At 38.7% G+C, this 22353-nt stretch overlaps 1 protein-coding gene across 1 annotated transcript in view; it reads left to right on the top strand.

Annotated features, from left to right (window-relative positions):
• The first annotated feature begins 2372 nt into the window (after positions 1–2372).
• Positions 2373–22353, top strand: part of LOC122797867 (nuclear factor 7, brain-like) — a 367293-nt gene continuing 347312 nt past the window's right edge. Inside the window, exons 1-3 of the mRNA XM_044066389.1 lie at positions 2373–2784; positions 2988–3076; positions 5076–5531. Coding sequence (XP_043922324.1) covers positions 2442–2784; positions 2988–3076; positions 5076–5531 — 888 coding nt within the window. The 5' untranslated portion in view covers positions 2373–2441. The remainder of the gene's footprint in view (positions 2785–2987; positions 3077–5075; positions 5532–22353) is intronic.

The following is a 22353-nucleotide window of genomic DNA, read 5'->3' as shown; positions in this document are numbered from 1 at the left end:
ACACATGGGTGGTTATCTATGTCCCTTCACAGATACTGTGCTTATGGGATCCCCCACTATGGAACAGTACATGCCTGATATCAGTGCTGCATCACATGGTGGTGGGATTGTCCACCATGGAACAGTACATGCCTGATATCAGTGCTGCGTCACATAGTGGTGGGATTGTCACATGTTAGTAATGTAACACATGAGTATTATCTGTGTCCCTTCACTGATGCTGTGCTTATGGGATCCTCCATCATGGAATAGTGCATGCCTGATATATGTGGTGCATCACAGTGGTGGGATTGTCACATATATGTAATGTATCACATGGGTGCTTATCTGTGTCCCTTCACAGATGTTGTGGTTATGGGATCCTCCACCATGGAACAGTATATGCCTGATATCAGTGCTGCATCAGACATTGATGGTGATGGTGGTCTTACTGTAACACAGTGTTGCTACTGGCAACGGTGATGTGGTGGATATATGCAAATGAAATTGTTTTAGTTTGTCGTTAGGTATATTTTTGCAGTGACCCTAATGATAATGGACATCAGCTGGGTATAACAGCCCTGTGTTTCTGATGCTTAGTCAAACACTCTGCTTGTGTTATGCTAACGAGATCATAACAAGGCCGAAATATGCATATCCACAGCTAGTGGAGTTTGGCTTTATTGGCCTGAAATTGTCCATTAAAATGACGAAACAAGTCATGGGCATTCAGAATCGCCAATAAGCTGAAACACCTGATGTTCATAAGGATCATTTGCATATATCCCATCTACCGCTAATACAAGAGGTTTGGGAGGTCACTCAGTGGAAGTTCTAGCTTTGCTGGAGTTTTCATTTTGTTTTTACTGATTGGTTTTTCAGTGACCTTCTCACTCATTGTTTTAGTATGCTAGCAAATATTGGTATAATGTGCTACTTCACACCGAATTCAGGACCACACAAATCTGTACAAACTAATAAGCAGAATGTTTTTATAGCTGAACTAACAGAGTGTTTGGCCACTCTGCCCAACAGCCCTGAATTTAGTACAAATCCAAATAAATGCCAAATATATATACTCAGGGTTTATTTCAAAAGGGTCATAATACTGAAATCTACATGTATTTCATATGTTATCCACACACAGGTGATAAGTACAACGTCATGGTTTGTGAGAATCAGGACCTCACCATGATTCTTCAACCTTATGTTTTTCTTACGTGTTCAGGCTTCTAGATCCCTCAGATTAGATTCTTAATGTTACAACAATATTTTACATTTAAGGTTTAGCCCAGTTAGATACTGAAACACAGGCTTGTTCCTTTAATGGTAACGGATGGGCTGTTATGCTCTTGCTGATTAAGGAACAAATATGTTAAAAGGCTTGTGCCTTGGTTGGGACGTTAATGGGCCTGGATCTCACCTGAGGGGGGACTTGTGGGTCTGTGCGAATAATAACAACAACGGCAACAGAAAGAATAGTAAAGTGCCTGCAGTCTAACTCAGAATTCATACAATCAAATGCAATTCAGAATATAACATCCAGTCAACAGTCTGCTAGTATTAAAAAAAATGAAGAAAAAATTATAAATCTTTTCCATAGTACAACTAAATACAATAATCCCGCTGTATCGAAGTGCCAGTTTTATTTTTATTTCCTGCTGGCTTCTTGTGCTCAGACTCTGGTAGTGTGGAGTACATCCCACTATAATATATTCTCTTTTTGCTTAAATAACCCAGTTAATTTTATTTTATTTAATTATTTATCAGGTAAACCCACTAGGAACAAATCTGTCTTCAGGGGTGACCTGGGAGTTGTGTTCAGGTCAGTGACTTCTCAGAGCCAGCATGGGAGATGCAGAGTGACAGTATCAAACCCAAGACTCAGACAAAGCACAGTAACACATCATGCACTAAACTGTCAGTGTATTACTTAACCCCAGTAAAGAATTATAAATAAAATAAAACAAATCCAATGATTTTGGTGAACAATGAGTATGTAGAGAAGCACTCTCAGAGTAATGTGAACCCACAGGCAAAAAAATATATATATCAGATTAAGAGCACACATGGACCAAACAGCAGCAAGACAGTGAAGATTAATAAATGGTAGGGAAGTGTGTGACACATTCATCACAGAAGGTTAGAGGACTAATCCAGTTAGCTGAATTTATTCATGCAAGTTTAGAGAAAAACCGTAGCACTGTCAAGGTTAAAAACAACTGCTTCAGTGCAGTTACAAGAAATGTAAGTATGTCCATGTTTTTGTAGGTATATATTAAGAAACTCTTCCTCACAAAGGCAAAACAGTAGTGTGTTTTCAATAAAAGACATTGTCACTTTAAGGAGAATTCAATTCAAACATATTTCCCATGTATCTGCACATCACATGGTATATTAGCAGGAAATGCTGTGGACTAAACTTTAATTTTTTAGGAAACTGAAAGCAGAGTACAAAAATCATGGCAGCTGGTAAACCATTACATGATCTAGCTGAGGATTTATTGTGTTCAATTTGTCTGGATTTGTTTAAAGAAGCTGTAATGCTGGAATGTGGACATAGTTTTTGTAAATCCTGCGTAAATAAAGCCTGGGACACTGAGAAAAATCCCTCCTGTCCTGAATGCAGAGAGGTATTCCCATCTAAAAAGTACACAGTGAACAGGCAGTTATGCAAAGTTGTAGAGAGCAGTCAGAGGTCATGTCAGTATGAGAAAGAAGAAATACCAAACCAGGATCAAAAAAGTCACTACCTGCTTGAGTCGCATGAGTGCACAGAACACAAAGAGGCATTGAAAGTGTTTTGTCAAGACGATGGATAGTGGTGCGATTGTCACATGTTAGTAATGTAACACATGGGTATTATCTGTGTCCCTTCACTGATGCTGTGCTTATGGGATCCTCCATCATGGAGCAGTGCATGCATGATATCTGTGGTGCATCACAGTGGTGGGATTGTCACATATAAGTAATGTATCACATGGGTGCTTATCTGTGTCCCTTCACAGATGTTGTGGTTATGGGATCCTCCACCATGGAACAGTATATGCCTGATATCAGTGCTGCATCAGACATTGATGGTGATGGTGGTCTTACTGTAACACAGTGTTGCTATTGGCAACGGTGATGTGGCGGATATATGCAAATGAAATTGTTTTAGTTTGTTGTTAGGTGTATTTTGCAGTGACCCTAATGATAATGGACATCAGCTGGGTATAACAGCCCTGTGTTTCTAATGCTTAGTCAAACACTTTGCTTGTGTTATGCTGACGAGATCATAACAAGGCCGAAATATGCATATCCACAGCTAGTGGAGTTTGGCTTTATTGGCCTGAAATTGTCCATTAAAATGACGAAACAAGTCATGGGCATTCAGAATCGCCAATAAGCTGAAACACCTGATGTTCATAAGGATCATTTGCATATATCCCATCTGCCGCTAATACAAGAGGTTTGGGAGGTCACTCAGTGGAAGTTCTAGCTTTGCTGGAGTTTTCATTTTGTTTTTACTGATTGGTTTTTCAGTGACCTTCTCACTCATTGTTTTAGTATGCTAGCAAATATTGGTATAATGTGCTACTTCACACTGAAGTCAGGACCACACAAATCTGTACAAACTAATAAGCAGAATGTTTTTATAGCTGAACTAACAGAGTGTTTGGCCACTCTGCCCAACAGCCCTGAATTTAGTACAAATCCAAATAAATGCCAAATATATATACTCAGGGTTTATTTCAAAAGGGTCGTAATACTGAAATCTACATGTATTTCATATGTTATCCACACACAGGTGATAAGTACTACGTCATGGTTTGTGAGAATCAGGACCTTACCATGATTCTTCAACCTTATGTTTTTCTTATGTGTTCAGGCTTCTAGATCCCTCAAATTAGATTCTTAATGTTACAACAATATTTTACATTTAAGGTTTAGCCCAGTTAGATACTGAAACACAGACTTGTTCCTTTAATGGTAACAGATGGGCTATTATGCTCTTGCTGATTAAGGAACAAATATGTTAAAAGGCTTGTGCCTTGGTTGGGACATTAATGGGCCTGGATCTCACCTGAGGGGGGACTTGTGGGTCTGTGGGAATAATAACAACAATGACAACAGAAAGAATAGTAAAGTGCCTGCAGTCTAACTCAGAATTCATACAATCAAATGCAATTCAGAATATAACATCCAGTCAACAGTCTGCTAGTATTAAAAAAATGAAGAAAAAAAATGATAAATCTTTTCCATAGTGCAACTAAGTACAATAATCCAGGTGTATAGGGGGTGCAAGTTTTATTTTTATTTCCTACTGGCTTCTTGTGCTCAGACTCTGGTAGTGTGGAGTACATCCCACTATAATCTATTCTCTTTTTGCTTAAATAACCCAGTTAATTTTATTTTATTTAATTATTTATCAGGTAAACTCACTAGGAACAAGCCTGTCTTCAGGGGTGACCTGGGAGTTGTGTTCAGGTAAGTGACTTCTCAGAGCCAGCATGGGAGATGGAGAGTGACAGTATCAAACCCAAGACTCAGATAAAGCACAGTAACACATCATGCAGTAAACTGTCAGTGTATTACTTAACCCCAGTAAAGAATTATAAATAAAATAAAACAAATCCAATGATTTTGGTGAACAATGAGTATACAGAGAAGCACTCTCAGTGTAATGTGAACCCACAGCCAAAAAAATATATATATCAAATTAAGAGCACACATGGACCAAACAGCAGCAAGACAGTGAAGATTAATAAATGGTAGGGAAGTGTGGGACACATTCATCACGGAAGGTTAGAGGACTAATCTAGTTAGCTGAATTTATTCATGCAAGTTTAGAGAAAAACCGTAGCACTGTCAAGGTTAAAAACAACTACTTCAGTGCAGTTACAAGAAATGTAAGTATGTCCATGTTTTTGTAGGTATATATTAAGAAACTCTTCCTCGCAAAGGCAAAACAGTAGTGTGTTTTCAATAAAAGACATTGTCACTTTAAGGAGAATTCAATTCAAACATATTTCCCATGTATCTGCACATCACATGGTATATTAGCAGGAAATGCTGTGGACTAAACTTTAATTTTTTTAGGAAACTGAAAGCAGAGTACAAAAAGCATGGCAGCTGGTAAACCGTTATATGATCTAGCTGAGGATTTATTGTGTTCAATTTGTCTGGATTTGTTTAAAGAAGCTGTAATGCTGGAATGTGGACATAGTTTTTGTAAATCCTGCGTAGATAAAGCCTGGGACACTGAGAAAAATCCCTCCTGTCCTGAATGCAGACAGGAATTCCCATCTAAAAAGTACACAGTGAACAGGCAGTTATGCAAAGTTGTAGAGAGCAGTCAGAGGTCATGTCAGTATGAGAAAGAAGAAATACCAAACCAGGATCAAAAGAGTCACTACCTGCTTGGGTCGCACGAGTGCACAGAGCACAAAGAGGCATTAAAAGTGTTCTGTCAAGACGATGGATGTCCTGTATGCGTCATCTGTATGATATCGTCTACACATAAAGGGCACACATTCATACCCATACTGGAAGCAGCCAGCATGTTTCAGGTGAGATCAACTGTAAGCAAATTCAAACAACGTTATTGATACACTTAATACTGTGCATTCAGATGTGAGCTAATGTATTTATTTATGACAAAAGTAAGTGACTGGACTGTATGGACACATTTTTAACCTTTTAAAACAGACAGCAGCACAAAATAGAACATAACAGATTGCAAATAATGAAAACCTGAAGTAGAACTGAAGAAATATAACATATTTATAGGTCTGTAGTTCAGCACACAGTTACAGGTAACCCTGTATATACATGGGGAGCGAACTAGAATGGCATGCATTAGCAGCAAAACAATTCTGCTGATGTGTAATTTTTCCACACTGATGGTTGTCATTCTTTTCAATTAACATAGCTTAAGGATGTTAGTGAATAGTTTAATGTTAATTTCCCTTCAGTGCACAAAAATGCTTTAAACCTTTTAGTGAACAGACTGATGCCACGCAGAGTCCGTTCCCATCCTATGGGCGGCCACCTGGTTGAGAACCATCTGCTTTAAAATGTATCACCAAATGCATCTGCTTTTCCAGAATGCCTGATACTAACACCTCATGACAGAAAGTACACATAACCTGCCACAAAGATGAAATAGCATATAACTTTGCGTTAGCATGCATGTTCATTGCATTACTACAGCAGTCCTACTTATGATGTGTGCTGCACTTCTGTTTAATGTTAATTGTACTTATTAACAGATCAATAAAAGGAAAATGCTACCAAAATGACACACTGATTCACTCAGTACTTCAAACAGGTAAACCCCTGAACGTGGTCTGCCTGACACCAGCTAGAGATGGAGTTGACAAGGGACAATGACAGTAATCAGCTAAAACTGACTTTCCCAGCCAGGTCCTCTGGAATACCAGCACCTGAGAGAATGAAAGAGAGTTGAACATTATGCAGTGTATGGACTGGGAAGCCATACCTGGGTCTGCCAAGCTACATCCACATGCTGTCCTTTATGGAGTTTGACTGGTAATGTACACACCAACCGGAGAAACAGAGCAGGTACTCACACCTACAGGTGTGCATATCAGCCACCACGGGCAGAGTTAGGACCATAAAAAGTTAGAGATCCTTTGACCACCTGCATTGTGGCCAGCTATCAGGTTGATGACTCAGAATTAATGGCATATTTGCAGTTGAAGAGTGATGGTGGGTGGGTTCAGGCTTAATGGCTGGTGGGCACATGGAAAGAAAAAAAAGAGTATTTAAAAAAAATCAGCACACTGGCAGGTAAGCAGCAGGTCTACTGTCCTTTCATATATAGAGAACATGCATTTACAGACTTTTCCAAATAAACAAAAATGGATTGGAAATATAAGTGCAGGGGAAACAAGGGTTGTAAGGGGAATTGTGAGCACAGTGAATCCTTATTTCAGATGTGTGTGCAGGTGTGTTTGGGGCAAAATATTCAAGATGCTTCTCATAGTGATATGTGCATATATCAGAGACAGTCTGATGTTCTGAGGTCTCCTTATTGGATAGAATTGTGCAGATGGGTTTCTCCCTGAAGCCAAGCTTTCCTGCAGATAGACTGCAGCAGTCATATGTGGATGTCCTCCTGGAGACTACATTATTTGCAGCAGTTTCCAGTGGAAGATTTCTTTGTGTCTTATAAATGTATGGAGCCTTTTATGCCATACGTATTCATGGCCAATCTTTCTCCTGCAGACACACTTCTACTTTTTATCACTTCCAGTGGCTAGAAGTTCAGTGGTGCATCAGAGATGCTCAGTGTTTCTGGCAGCACTTTTCTTCATGCCACATAGGATGTCCCAAGACACAGTAATGCTTATACTATTATAGAAATGCATTGCTAGTGCCTGGGATGCTGGGCCTGATGGGAAGGGACACTGGTGGAATTTCTTGTGTAGGCAAGATGGCAAGGGCTGACAACTGTTTAACCTTTATTTCAAATTTGGAGAACTGCCTATAGTGCCTCGTAACACATCTACTGACATTGTCAACTTAGGTTTGGAGCATTAGACTAGTACAACAATTTGCAATTACAACAGATAAGCTTTAATTGATTGATTTGATTGCCCCTTCATAAAGTAGTAGATGATAAATGCTGGTACCAAATTTACCTCCTTGTCCTCTGTTATTTCTGCCAGCATGAGAGACTAGGCAGTTTGTGCTGCAGGTGTTAGCCCTTGTGACTGTGTACACCAACAAACTGTGCAGTGCTGCAGCAGGGTGGTATTACCATATGGTCTTGGTGATGTACCAGGGTGTTATTACTGTATGTTATTCGTGATGCATTATATTGGTATAGCTGTTTTTCACTGGCTACACTGAAAATCTGTGCAGTACTGCACAAGGGCGATGTTACTGTATGTTCTTGTTAATGCACCAGGGTGGTATTACTGTATATTCTTGGTGATGCACCAGGGTGGTATTTCTGTATGTTCTTGGTGATGCACCAGGGTGGTATTTCTGTATATTCTTGGTGATGTATTACATTGGTATAGCCCTTGTCATGTACACCAGTGATCTGTGCTGCACCAGGCTGGTATTACTGTACATTCTTGGTGACATAGCCCCTGTGGCTGTGTACACCAACAATCTGTGCATTGCACTGCTGCCTTCTATATCCTGACCATAGACTGAAAAAACCTGGTTAAATAACTTACTCAGGTCACATAGTAAGCAAATGAAGGCTGAGGGTATCAAACCCCATACCACGTAAAATGTCTTGCTAACAGCTCTTAGCTTTAACACTGTGCGTCAACTGACAGACCAGAAATGCAGAGAACAGACAATCAAGGTAGCTAGCTTCTGGAGAAAAGCCTATTGTGTACGTGTATGTATTTTTGCACAAGAGACATGATTTCTCTGTAAGAGATCGCTCTTGCATATTAAGCAGAGTGTTACACTTGCCTCTTTCAAGACTAATGTGGTACAAGCAAGTTTATTCCTGGTTTTGGATATCTTGCCCTACTGGAACCAGTGGGGCACCTTGAGGGTGATATTTTGGCAAAGTGCACATGGTTTTTAGACTGATTTACCTTGTAGTTATGATTATATGCATCACGAATGAATGAGTGATTAACAAACAACCTACTGTTTAGACTGAAGAGCTGCATTAAGTTAATCTCCAGTATTATTCTTTCCAAAGGTCAAAGGTGCAGAGAAATGTCCTCAAAGAACCTTAACTGACAGGTCTGATGCAAAATGATCAGATTTAGAAAAGTGTACTACTACTGCCTTATCATTTTCCTTAAAAAAATGTTTGTCTGTGGACATCCATCCTAGTTGTGAGTGTCTGGCTTGTCCCTTTTACATAAACTGTACCTGGAAATGTCCTTTATTTCTTGAGATAAAGCACATTATTACAAGTACATGCAAAGGAACCCTGTACTTTGAAATGTATGTTCTGTCAAGCTATTACACTCATAACAGTATAAATCATCTTGGGTGGTTGCAGGGCTTTGTGTCATTTTCCTGTCTTTGTCTGTTTCTCACTGGAAGATCATTAGATGTGGTAGTTTAAATGACAGTAGTAAAGGTACCTGAAGAATGTCACCCTGACCAAATATCCCTTATTATTTTGTAGAGTTTTTTTAAAGTTCTGAATGATAAGTTGTCAATAGTGGAACTCTGTTAAGGGGGGTGGTCATGTCTTTTCACTGAAGTAATTGTTACCCGAGTAGCCATATTGCTTTGGAAGTCTAAGGCTTCCTTCAGTTGTGCTTTGTGTCCCTTTCTGCCTCACTAATACAGATATGCTGATATCAAAATGCTTAACTGTAAACAAATTGGCTTCTTTGTGTGACTAAGATGATTACTGCTTATGTGTGGCTATACTAACAGAGGACATATAAGTACATGCATAATGGTCATTCTCCAATAGCAATCTGTTTTTTGATCCCTTTCTGCCTTGCTTCGTACTTTCCAGTCTGTTACCCCAGTGCCACCATTCATCCTTGGGTCTACCATCCTTTCCTTTCATTCTTCAGAGTAAACTGATTTTTCAGACTGGGGCTGGTGTAGAACCTAAGGGGATGCTGGGACATCTCACCAACAACTCTTTGCAATAGGGGATTCTTTTAATGTTATGACCTCTAGGACAGGCGTGCCGGGCCCATCCCTTCTTTCTAGTGGCACAGATAGCCAAGCTGTTAATCAAACATGGGTTGCCTGGGCCATAGTTAGGACATTATCCCTCTATGCCTTGACACTGGCAACATTTGCATAGTAAGTGTAGAACAGAGCATGTGTTATAACTTTAGGAAACATTTCCAAGTGATGCACGTGCATATAAATAGTGAGCACGTGCAGGCAGCAGTGCCATTTTGAGAGAACAGCTAGAAGAGTGTGAACATGTATGAGTGTGGCAGTCAGTCTGTTTATAAGTTTATTTAAGTTTAAGTTACTAATCCTCAATCCAGATGTGTTCGTATATAATAAAGCTGCTTGAACCGAACCCACAATTGTTTGTCTGTTTTGTTCTGACCAGACACGTGACAGTAAGCTTAGTATCCAGGAGGGTTACAGTGGAAGCTGAGTACTGCAAGAAGAGTTTAACAGATTGGTGGATTCTGTTGAGTCCCTGATGGAATTTTTTGAGGGCGTGAGTGTTGTGTGTCCAAATTACGACTACATCATCCAGTAACTCAGAAATGTGAGTGTTCTGTGTATCTTTGCAGTGTTGTAGAAATTCTCTGCTAGGTTTGCCATGAAAAGGTTTGCATATTGTGCCACCATTCTGATACCCATTTCTATGCTCCTAGTCAAAATGTAGTATTTCCATTAATGTTAAAGTTATTATACATCTGCATTACACTAACTTGTGTAAGTTACCCACTATTGGGAGCAATGCTGTCCTTGTAGGAAATGTTTATGTAGAGCGATGCTGGTAACCATTTGAAATGTTGGGACCTGCTAGAGTGAGTCACAAAATGTGGAGACTGAATGGCCAAAGGATCGAACATGTACATACTAAGTCCAAGATGCCATTTCTTGGAATATTCCCTTTTCTCTGAGGTATGTCAGTCTCGAAGTTGGTATATATAAGTTGGGGGGATTGCCCACCCCGCAAAAAGAAGTTTTAAGGAGAAGAGTGATTTTTGAGGTTTGCTGTTCTCCTGTGTTTTCAGTCTTTTTTTTTCCTTAAAGTACTTGGCAATTCGAGTGCAAATATTTCAGTAGGGAGCTGTAATGCTACAACCATGGTGGCTTAAACAGTGTTAGGTGATAGAGTATGATAACCTGACAAAATGTAACAAAAACAAGTAATGTTTTGAATATAGATATCTTTTTCATTGACTAGTGGTTTCAGAATTTTCTCTATGAACCCAGAGTTAGTTTCTGTCATGGTTCTTTTACCTGACACTATTGGTCTTCATGGGTTTCTTGGATTGCAGCTATTTGGTAACATGTAAAAAATACCAACCACCAAAAATATAAGCAGATAAAAGGAGCCAGACAGCAAAATCATTGGACCCTGCAAGGGGGAAAAAAACCTAAGTTTGAACTAGTGCATGTATGTTAAAATTCTCGAACTTGCGTACTTAATATAGTGATGCCAGTTTTTCTTTTAAGTACTGTAGTGGGTCTTTAGAGTGTTTTAACACTGCAGTATGGAAAAGCAGCAAGCGTCACTCCCCATATTTACTAACTTATAAAAATGTAATACCCCTCTTCTCCTGACCTCATCCTTCCCTTCCTGACCAGACACCAACTCCCTGAGCTAAAAACAGTGTTATTCAAAGCTCTGTATCTGCCATTTTTCTTCCTGATATATAAACCTGCAGCTTTATTGTTTTTTTCTTTTGCTAATTACCCAGTTTCTCTTCATGCTGTATAACCTGCAACTTTATCAATTTTTTTTCTTTTTGTAAATAGTCCATACATTTTACCTGCACAAGCTATAACTTAACAGCAGTAGGCTGTTTTTCACTTACCACTGATAGTCTCACAACCACTCCAGTGTCTTGGACTACTGGTTCTGCCCGCTCTGTTTGCTACGCTCACTCCACTCCCTTACCCTACCCCCATTCCCGCCCAACCCATATCGGTTACATTTATACTTACAGACCACACCCACCTTCAAATTCCAATCTCCCAGTTACCTATCACAACACACTTAACATCCCCATAGCTACACACTCCACCAGACCACCACCACTTCACCTCTACTACAACACCAAACCCACACAGTTATAGATACCTCCCTTAGACATGCCCCCACTCTCTCTCTAAAGCCAGACCAGATGAACTGCACACATCAGCCCCTACTACTTAAAGCTGTATTCTACTCATTAACAATCTTCACTCTTATCCTGCTTTCCTTCCTCTCCTCTTACCACACCCGACTTCATATCAGTGCCTCACCCCAATGGCAAAATGAAGCCAATACCTTAAAACTAAAAACTTCCCTATATCACCCTGTGACCTTAACTCCTCCCAAGCTTTCTTTTACTTACACAATAAACTGACAGTCAGAACTAACCCTTACTCTTCTGTAAGACAAACTAAAATGATATGCAAACTATTGAGAAACTCTATCTTTACCTGCTCACAAAACTCACTTGCTGTGGTGACATACACCCCAATCCAGGACCCGTTGCATCAACCAACACTAACCCAATTCAGGTAAATCCCATTTACCAGAGACCTACCTCATCTCTCCTCTTACTTAACATAAATGCAAGAAGTATAATTAACAAAAAATTCAAGACCTGCATGCCCTTCTAGCTGTATATAAACCAGAAAGGGAGGTGGCGTAGCAATATTATTCCAAAATCACCTCACCTTAGAACAATTGGATTACAACTGCCAAGAAGTTAAAGATGTGGAACTAATCCTTGCCAAACTAAAACTTAATTCCAACAAACATATAATTATTCCAGATGGCTATATCCCACCAGGCAATAACGTTACCATAATGGAAAGCCTACTTAACTGGATCTCTAACTCCCTATCACAAGAAACCATACTATTAGGATACTTTAATATTGACCAGTTTAACTGTTCTAGCCAAAATCCATCCACCCACATTAACCTCCATGGATTTACCCAAATTATATCTACCCCAATTAGAACAGACAAAACTTCCAAACATGAATCCATCCTAGACTGGATACTGTTATCCGACCCCACTCTAGCACAACAATCAGGATGTCTCCCTGATCGTCTAAGTGACCATCAACCAACCTACCTAATTAGGAATAGATCCCATCACATTAACCAACCCATCCTCAGAGTCGTTCATAATAAAAGTACCTTTATAACTACTAACTTCATAAATGCACTAAAAAACTGCAATTGGACTCCCCTAAAACAACTGCCTCTAAATAAAGCCATAAAGTACTTTAACTCTACCTTTCTAAAAATCTTAAACCATCATACTCCCGCCTGGACCACAAGAATAAAAACAAATTATTCCCCATGGCTAACTGAACTTACCAAAATTACAATGAAAGAAAGGGACAAAGCTTGGACCCAATTTCCATAAAAACAAAACTACCAGTCTGAGACAAATCTATCTAGAACTCCGCAATAAGGCTAAAAAACAAATTACATTTGATAAAATTAACTACTATAAACCATGCAAGAAAAACATGCTCACAACCCTAAAAAAATCTGGGCCATAATAAACGGTATAATGCATCCAGGAAAAGCCTCCACTCCAACCCCAATGCTGCCAAACAACCAGGACAGCATTCCCACTCAATTTAACAAATTCTTTACCGAAAAAGTTCAAAGCCTTGCACATACCCAAAACAGCACTAATAGCCCCACAACAGCAGGTTCCCCTATTCAACCAAATACAAAACAAAATAATAATATGTCCAGCATTTTCCTACACCCTGTACCTACTAAAGTAATTAATAAACTCCTAAAAAAACTCAAACCAACCACACTAGCAGCTGATAACCTACCTGCAGATTTCTTTCAGATAGCAGCAGAGTCAATAGCCTATCCTGTATCCATTCTCATAAATAGATCACTAGCAGAATACAAGGTACCCACCTTATGGAAAACATCACATATTATTCCACTGCACAAAGGAAGTAACTCCTTAGAACTCATCAGCTATCGCCCAATCACAATCCTATCACCTTTATCTAAAATATTAGAAAGATTGTTCACTCCCAACAACTGCATTACCTCCTAGAAAATGACCTACTCTCAAATCTCAGCGCTGCTTTAGGCCCTCCCATAGCACCACCACAGCACTACTATCATTCACCAATATAATTAACCACCATAGAAACAAGGGACTATTCATATCTTCCATATTCTTAGACTTATCAAAAGCCTTTGACATGGTAAACCACAGCTTTCTACTTGAAACTCTTTCTAACCTAAATTTAAGCTCCTCCTCTATATCTTGATTCACTAGCTACTTATCAGACTGTCAGAAAGCAGTCCTTTGGCAAGACCAGCTGTCCCCTGTACTACCAGTATCCACAGGAGTCCCTCAAGGGTCTATTCTAGGCCCACTGCTGTTCTCACTATTTACCAACCAAATCTCTTCTTTCTCACCCACCACATCCATTGTACAATATGCAGATGACACAACCCTTATGTGTGCAGCCCCCCACCTTAAAGGAATTCCAAACCCTAACCCAAAATAGCTTTACTGTAGCCAAAACATGGTTCACTAACATTAAACTTATTCTTAGTCCCCAAAAAAACAAAACTAATTATTTTCAGCCCAGGTCGATCCCTCCTTTAAACAATAATTTTACTATTAGCTCAAAGGACAACATCCAAATCACTCCTACTACTCACACTAAACTGCTAGGTGTTGAGATAGACAATAACCTAAAATTTGACATCCATATAGCACAAACAATCAAGAAAGTAAACACAAAACTAGGACTCCTCTACAGGAATAAACAGTTTATGACCAAACAAACCAAAGCAACCATTGCAAGGATACATCTCTTATCCATCCTTCTCAGTGCCTCCGCTGTCCTTACAAATCTCTGCTAATGTGATCTAAGCAAAATGGAATCTTGTTACAACAAGATTGCCAAGTTTTCTGCTGAAGCCTCATACAGATCTCACCACTGTCTTGCCCTTAAGCAGCTCAACTGGCTTGAGCTGCCTCAACTACTCCTACTCAATCAACTCTCAACAGCGCACAAACTCTACTACCTTCCAAAAAATACCCCATCACTCCAGCATCTATTCCAACCTCACACTTCGATGAGAACTTTAAGATCCAGTAGCCAGACTCTCATAAATGTCATCAAACATAAAAAGGATGCTGGTAAAGCTGTCTTTGCCTGCACTATTGCCAGGACCTGGAACTCACTACCAAGCCAAATAACCTCGACTAAGTCTACTACTCAATTCAAAGAACTTGTGTAACTCACTACTTAAATAACTGGCTTTGTCTGTGCTACTTCTCTGGTTAATTCATACCATTACACTGTTCTAATAATCTAACTTAGGGTCTAGAGCTTACATTCTCCATGGAAAATTCCAGATAAACATCTCTCCTGCATAGTTAACATTAGCTAAACTTTACTACTACAAATATATATATATATATATATATATATATATATATATATATATATATATATATATATATATATATATATATATATTTTCCTCTTTTGCTGTCATGATGCCTAATATTATTGAACTATGTTCTTTAATAATTGTCTCCTTAATAACTTGTAAAGTTGTACATTACTGTATGTAAAGTTGTACATTGCTGTATGTTTATTAGATGTCTAGTGCTGTTTATGTATGTAAACTTTCTTGTATGAAATGTTCTTTGAGCTTTTATCCCCTGGCCTCCGCTGAAAATGGACCTGTGTCCAGTCGGACTTTCCTGGTTAACAAATGTAAAGTAAAGTAAAATAAAAATAAACAAAGAAAATGTAAAAAAATGCCCTTCCTAAGGTAATTAGGAAAGAGGTCAATTTGTCCTGGGCGTGATCTGGGAAGTTGTTAATAAGGTCCCTTGGTTCTCATTTATACTGTTCAGCTGGATCATCAGTCAGTTCCCTGTAGTAGGTGTGATCTGGGAAGTGGTCAGTGAGGTCCCTTGGTTCTCTTTTATACTGTTCAGCTGGATCATCAATCAGTTGTCTGTAGTAGGTGTAATCTGGGAAGTGGTTAATAAGGTCCCTTGGTTCTCTTGTATACTGTCCAGCTGGATCAGTCAGTTGTCTGTAGTAGGTGTGATCTGGGAAGTGGTTAATAAGGTCCCTTGGTTCTCTTGTATACTGTTCAGCTGGATCATCAGTCAGTTGTCTTTAGTAGGTATGATCTGGGAAGTGATTAATAAGGTCCCTTGGTTCTCATGTATACTATTCAGCTGGATCATCAGTCAGCTGTCTGTAGTAGGTATGATCTGGGAAGTGGTCAATAAGGTCCCTTGGCTCTCTTGTATACTGTTCAGCTGGATCATCAGTCAGTTGTTTATTGTAGGTGTGATCTGGGAAGTGGTTAATAAGGTCCCTTGGTTCTCTTGTATACTGTTCAGCTGGATCATCAGTCAGTTGTCTGTAGTCGGTATGATCTGGGAAGTGGTTAATAAGGTCCCTTGGTTCTCTTGTATACTGTTCAGCTGGATCATCAGTCAGCTGTCTGTAGTAGGTGTGATCTGGGAAGTGGTTAATAAGGTCCCTTGGTTCTCATGTGTACTGTTCACCTGGATCATCTGTCAGCTGTCTGTAGTAGGTGTGATCTGGTAAGTCGTTAATAAGGTCCTTTGGTTCTCTTGTATACTGTTCAGCTGGATCATCAGCAACCTTTCTGTATTAGGTGTGATCTGGGAAGTGTTTAAAAGGTCCCTTGGTTCTCATGTTTACTGTTCAGCTGGATCATCAGTCAGTTGTCTGTAGCAGGTGTGATCTGGGAAGTGATTAATAAGGCCCTTTGGTTCTCTTGTATACTGTTCAGCTGGATCATCAGTCAGCCATCTGTTGTAGGTGTGGTCTGAAAGGTTGTCTGTTAACTCCAGTGACACAGTCGTTACAGTTTAGGGTGACTTTTACAAACCTTTAGTCTGTCTCTTTTATAATAATAATGAGGATGATGATGGGGATGAAGATGATGATGATGATGTGGTTGGATCAAAAGATGTCTGCTGCCATTTGTACAGAGAGAGAAATGTTGTAACAAGTCTGTCATTGCACTTTCATGATTAGATGATTCACACTTTGATTAAAACCGTCAGTACAGCATTCCAGTTTTGTGTTGCGTCCACTCAAGAGGATTAAAGGTCAGGATTTTAAACTCAGATGTCAATACATTGCGTTTCTTCTCTCTCTCTTTTTCTTTTAGTTAGAGGTGGTACTGTGACATCATAAACAGGTGCAAGTACTGCTTTCAAACTTTAGTCAGGAGGTCATTATATTAGTAATTAGTAACTGTAGCATGAAAGGTGGTACTGTGACATCATAAACAGGTGCAAGTACTGCTTTCACACTTTAGTCAGGAGGTCATTATATTAGTAATTAGTAACTGTAGCATGGAAGGTTGTACTGTGACATCATAAACAGGTGCCAGTGCTGCATTCACACTTTAGTCAGGAGGTCATTATGTTAGTAATTAGTAATTGTAGCATGGAAGGTGGTACTGTGATTTCATAAACAGGTGCCAATACTGCTTTCACACTTTAGTCAGGAGGTCATTATGTTAGTAATTAGTAACTGTAGCATGGAAGGTGGTACTGTGACATCATAAACAGGTGCCAGTACTGCTTTCACACTTTATTCAGGAGGTCATTATGTTAGTAATTAGTAACTGTAGCATGGAAGGTGGTACTGTGACATCATAGACAGGTGCCAGTACTGCTTTTACACTTTAGTCAGGAGGACATTATGTTAGTAATTAGTAACTGTAGCATGGAAGGTGGTACCGTGACATCATAAACAGGTGCCAGTACGGCTTTCACACTTTAGTCAGGAGGTCATTATGTTAGTAATTAGTAACTGTAGCATGGAAGGTGGTACTCTGACATCATAAACAGGTGCCAGTACTGCTTTCACACTTTAGTCAGGAGGTCATTATGTTAGTAATTAGTAACTGTAGCATGGAAGGTGGTACTGTGACATCATAAACATGTGCCAGTACTGCTTTCACACTTTAGTCAGGATGTCATTATGTTAGTAATTAGTAATTGTAGCATGGAAGGTGGTACTGTGACTTCTTAGACAGGTGCCAGTACTGCTTTTACATTAGTCAGGAGGACATTATGTTAGTAATTAGTAACTGTAGCATGGAAGGTGGTACCGTGACATCATAAACAGGTGCCAGTACGGCTTTCACACTTTAGTCAGGAAGTCATTATGTTAGTAATTAGTAACTGTAGCATGGAAGGTGGTATTGTGACATCATAAACCGGTGCCAGTACTGCTTTCACACTTTAGTCAGGAGGTCATTATGTTAGTAATTAGTAACTGTAGCATGGGAGGTGGTACTGTGACATCATAAACAGGTGCCAGTACTGCTTTCACACTTTAGTCAGGAGGTCATTATGTTAGTAATTAGTAACTGTAGCATGGAAGGTGGTACTGTGACATCATAAACAGGTGCCAGTACTGCTTTCACACTTTAGTCAGGAGGCCATTATGTTAGTAATTAGTAACTGTAGCATGGAAGGTGGTACTGTGACATCATAAACAGGTACCAGTACTGCTTTCATGCTTTAGCCAGGAGGTCATTATGTTAGTAATTAGTAACTGTAGCATGGAAGGTGGTACTGTGACATCATAAACAGGTGCCAGTACTGCTTTCACACTTTAGTCAGGAGGTCATTATGTTAGTAATTAGTAACTGTAGCATGGAAGGTGGTACTGTGATATCATAAACAGGTACCAGTACTGCTTTCACACTTTAGTCAGGAGGTCATTATGTTAGTAATTAGTAACTGTAGCATGGAAGATGGTACTGTGACATCATAAACAGGTGCCAGTACTGCTTTCACACTTTAGTCAGGAGGTCATTATGTTAGTAATTAGTAACTGTAGCATGGAGATGGTTACAGGTTTTCTGGGGTTCTCTTTGGGAAGACTGTTTTTTGTTTTTAACTCAACTTTGGGTTGAAGAGGGGTGCCAGTCTGAGGAGATGCCCACTCTGTCAGATTTAGCGATGACTCTGTCTTAATTTACTGTTTCACCCCATTAAAAAACTGTCTTATGTTAGAGCATATGAGCTGAAAGTTTTAATATTTATTTATTTTATTAAATATTTATTATCTTAATACTATTTCATATATCTAGGACAAGCTGAAAAATACTGTATCTTCTCTAGAAGTGAAAATGAATCATCTTAAAGAGTATCAAAGCAGTCAGGAACAGAACATCTCTAGTATCAAGGTGAGAGAATCAGCTTTTTTTCTGTTTGCTTTGTAAAAACTGTAGCAGCAGAAGTCAGAGGAGAATGTATGAATAGGGCTATGTTACACATGGAACAGATGAAGGGCTGTCAGTCATGCAAGCTGATATCTGCAACTGAAACACTTTATAGTTCTTGTCACACTAAAATGACATCACTTTAGATTTCTGTATGCATCTATATAATGGTCATTACCTTTTCCCATGTGCAGATTTCTGATGCTACAGTAACAGTGAATCCCACATGCCAAGGCAGGTACATACTGATCAGCAGGAGGTTAGTGTATTTTTGTATTTATCTTTTTTTAACCAGGTTAGTCCAACCAGGCTAGTGACCTCTTTTCAGGGTAGACCAGAGGTGGTCTTGATACCACTAGGACAAATTTCACCATGGCATCAAGGAACTTCCCCTAATCATTATTGTTGGAAGTGGAACCCATTTTTTCAGGAGCGCTATCTGTTTCCATTCCAGGTGCAGAGGCAGGCCAGAGAAAAAGGAAGGCAGATGGAGAGAGAAGGAGATAATGGAGTGGTGAGAGAAATGGAGCAGGCCGATACTGAGACTGGTGAATGTGTGTAGTATTCTGAGATGATGTATCAAAGAAATCTGATAGAGATGAGTCTGTAATGATGGATGTATAATTACAACCCTGCAGTTGGGACGGTTGTGGGATGATTTAGTTAAAGAAATAATGATGCAGAGTGAGCCAGAAAATGAAGAAGGTGTCTCCTGAGGGAACATTATGGAGAAAATACAAAAGGGGGATGCAGTGACAATCATAAGTTCATAGGTTCATAGGACGATACGAGGCTATTGGCCCGGAGGCCCATTTTATAAGCCTAGCCAGGAATTCAGTCCTGAAGAATACTAGTGAGATGGAAAAGAAAATATATGCAGAGAACGTGACATGCAGATGGGATTTAGGAAATTCACCCCGGGGATCACTTCTGTGGCTCTGCTCGACAGGGGCACAGGAAAATAATTTTCTTGGGTGGCGAAAGCCAGGGTACCTTTGGCTAGGCTTATATAGGCCCAAGGGCCAATAGCCTAGTACCTACCTATGAGCCTATGAACCTATAAGAAAGTAAAAGAAGGTAAAAGGCAGTAGCAGAAAAGAAGGCAGAAGAAAATGAAAAATTGAAGTACGTGGTAAGGATTCAGAGTAAAGAAGACAAAGAAATGGACAGGTATGAAGTGTGGGATGATTTAATAGCTCCTTCGGGTGTAAAATCACATGAGGTAAGAGCATTTATTCGTATTAACAGAGAAACATTTTGTAACATTATACTTGAGTGTTTTTTTCACTAGAAAATTTCTTGGAAAATATGAAAGATAGAAAGACTGTAACTCATGGAATCTTTTTGATAAAAGCATTTAACAGGGAAACAAAAAAGCAAATTCAAGTGCAGTTTCGAACATTGAAAGGGCATTTGAAAAGTTTATCTAAAGAAGTACTAGACATTGCAAGAATTTATGATACAAGTTGTTTATGGACTGGTGGATGGGATTGTAATTTTGTCTTAAAAATAGAAAGAGAAAAATTATATATACCAAGCATGATATATGTGGATGGGAATAGGGGTGTTATAAAATACTGGCAACAACCCAAAACATGTTTTTTATGGAATAGAATGACATTTGATAAGCAACTATGGTAAAAGAAATTGTATTTGTTGGGAAATGGCACATGATACAAAAATGTGAATTGAAATGTTATAAATGTAACAAAATTGGACATTTGTGGATAGATTGTAAAAGTGAAAATGAAGAAAATGAAAAAAGAAGAAATTTTAGAAATAGAAGTAAAATTAGATGAGAAAAATAAAGACGACATAAGAAGTTTCTGAAGTACTTGAGGAAGATGTAAACTGGGAGGTAGTAAAAGAAAAAAATATATTTTGTTAAAATGGTAAAATACAGAAAAAAAATTTAAAGGATAAGTAAAAAAGATCTGGATGAAAAAGAATACATACAGCTAATGACTGGGGGTTGGTATAACGGTTAAGGTGTTTGACTCACAAACACAAGGTACAGTGTGTGAGTCTCATCTTTGGGAGGGAAATTGGCTAGGTTTAGAATGGTCTATTAAGAAATCTGCCCCAGTAATTAATTATGAACTTATGAAACCATGAATCTAAGGAAAAGTAAAAATGAAAATTTTAGTGTGCTTTCTGTAACTATAATATTAATATAGTAAGAAGACTAAGGATTTTGGAGTGGTGTAATTCATGTGAATTAGAATTATACTGAAAGACACAAGATTTTTAACAAATGGAGAAAGATTACAAACAGAGAAGCTAAGGGGAAGAAAGATAATCTAGAATTTGGGAAATGAGAGATGTTCTGAAATAGCATATATAGTAAAGAAATTACATGTTACGTTAGTAAAATGGGAAGATTAACTACTGTTAATTTAAAATGAAAACAGTATATAATACTAATTGTAAAGAAAGGAAGAACTTCTTTCATTGGTTATTAGATTATGTAGTGATAAATATTATTATAATAACAGCAGACTTTAATCATGATTCAAGAAGCGTAAAAGAAAGGAAATGATACAAGAACATTGTTAGGCGTTATAAGATGTAGTAAGTTATAGGAGAAGGGGAGGTAGCTGAAACAGATTATTTTACAGTATCAGAAGGTTTAGTTATAGAAGGGGAGGTAGGTGAAACAGATTATTTTACAGTATCAGCAGGTTTAGTTATAGGAGAAGGGGAGGTAGCTGAAACAGATTATTTTATAGTATCAGAAGGTTTAGTTATAGCAGAAGGGGAGGTAGCTGAAACAGATTATATTACAGTATCAGAAGGTTTAGTTATAGGAGAAGGGGAGGTAGCTGAAACAGATTATTTCACAGTATCAGAAGGTTTAGTTATAGGAGAAGGGGAGGTAGGTGAAAGAGATTATTTTACAGTATCAGAAGGTTTAGTTATAGGAGAAGGGGAGGTAGGTGAAAGAGATTATTTTACAGTATCAGAAGGTTTAGTTACAGGAGAAGGGAGGTAGGTGAAACAGATTATTTTACAGTATCAGAAGGTTTAGTTATAGTAGAAGGGGAGGTAGGTGAAGCAGATTATTTTACAGTATCAGAAGGTTTAGTTATAGGAGAAGGGGAGGCAGCTGAAACAGATTATTTTACAGTATCAGAAGGTTTAGTTATAGGAGAAGGGGCGGTAGCTGAAACAGATTATTTTACAGTATCAGAAGGTTTAGTTATAGGAGAACGGGAGGTAGCTGAAACAGATTATTTTACAGTATCAGAAGGTTTATTTATAGGAGATGTGGAGGTAACTGAAACAGATTATTTTACAGTATCAGAAGGTTTAGTTATAGGAGAAGGGGAGGTAACTGAAACAGATTGTTTTACAGTATCAGAAGGTTTACTTATAGGTGAAGGGGAGGTAGCTGAAACAGATTATTTTACAGTATCAGAAGGTTTAGTTATAGGAGAAGGGGTGGTAGCTGAAACAGATTATTTTACAGTATCAGAAGGT

The sequence above is a fragment of the Protopterus annectens genome, chromosome 3.part1, assembly GCF_019279795.1.
Source record: "Protopterus annectens isolate FY-2018-M chromosome 3.part1, PAN1.0, whole genome shotgun sequence".
Taxonomy (NCBI): domain Eukaryota; kingdom Metazoa; phylum Chordata; order Ceratodontiformes; family Protopteridae; genus Protopterus; species Protopterus annectens.
This window is presented reverse-complemented; position numbering and strand designations above follow the sequence as displayed.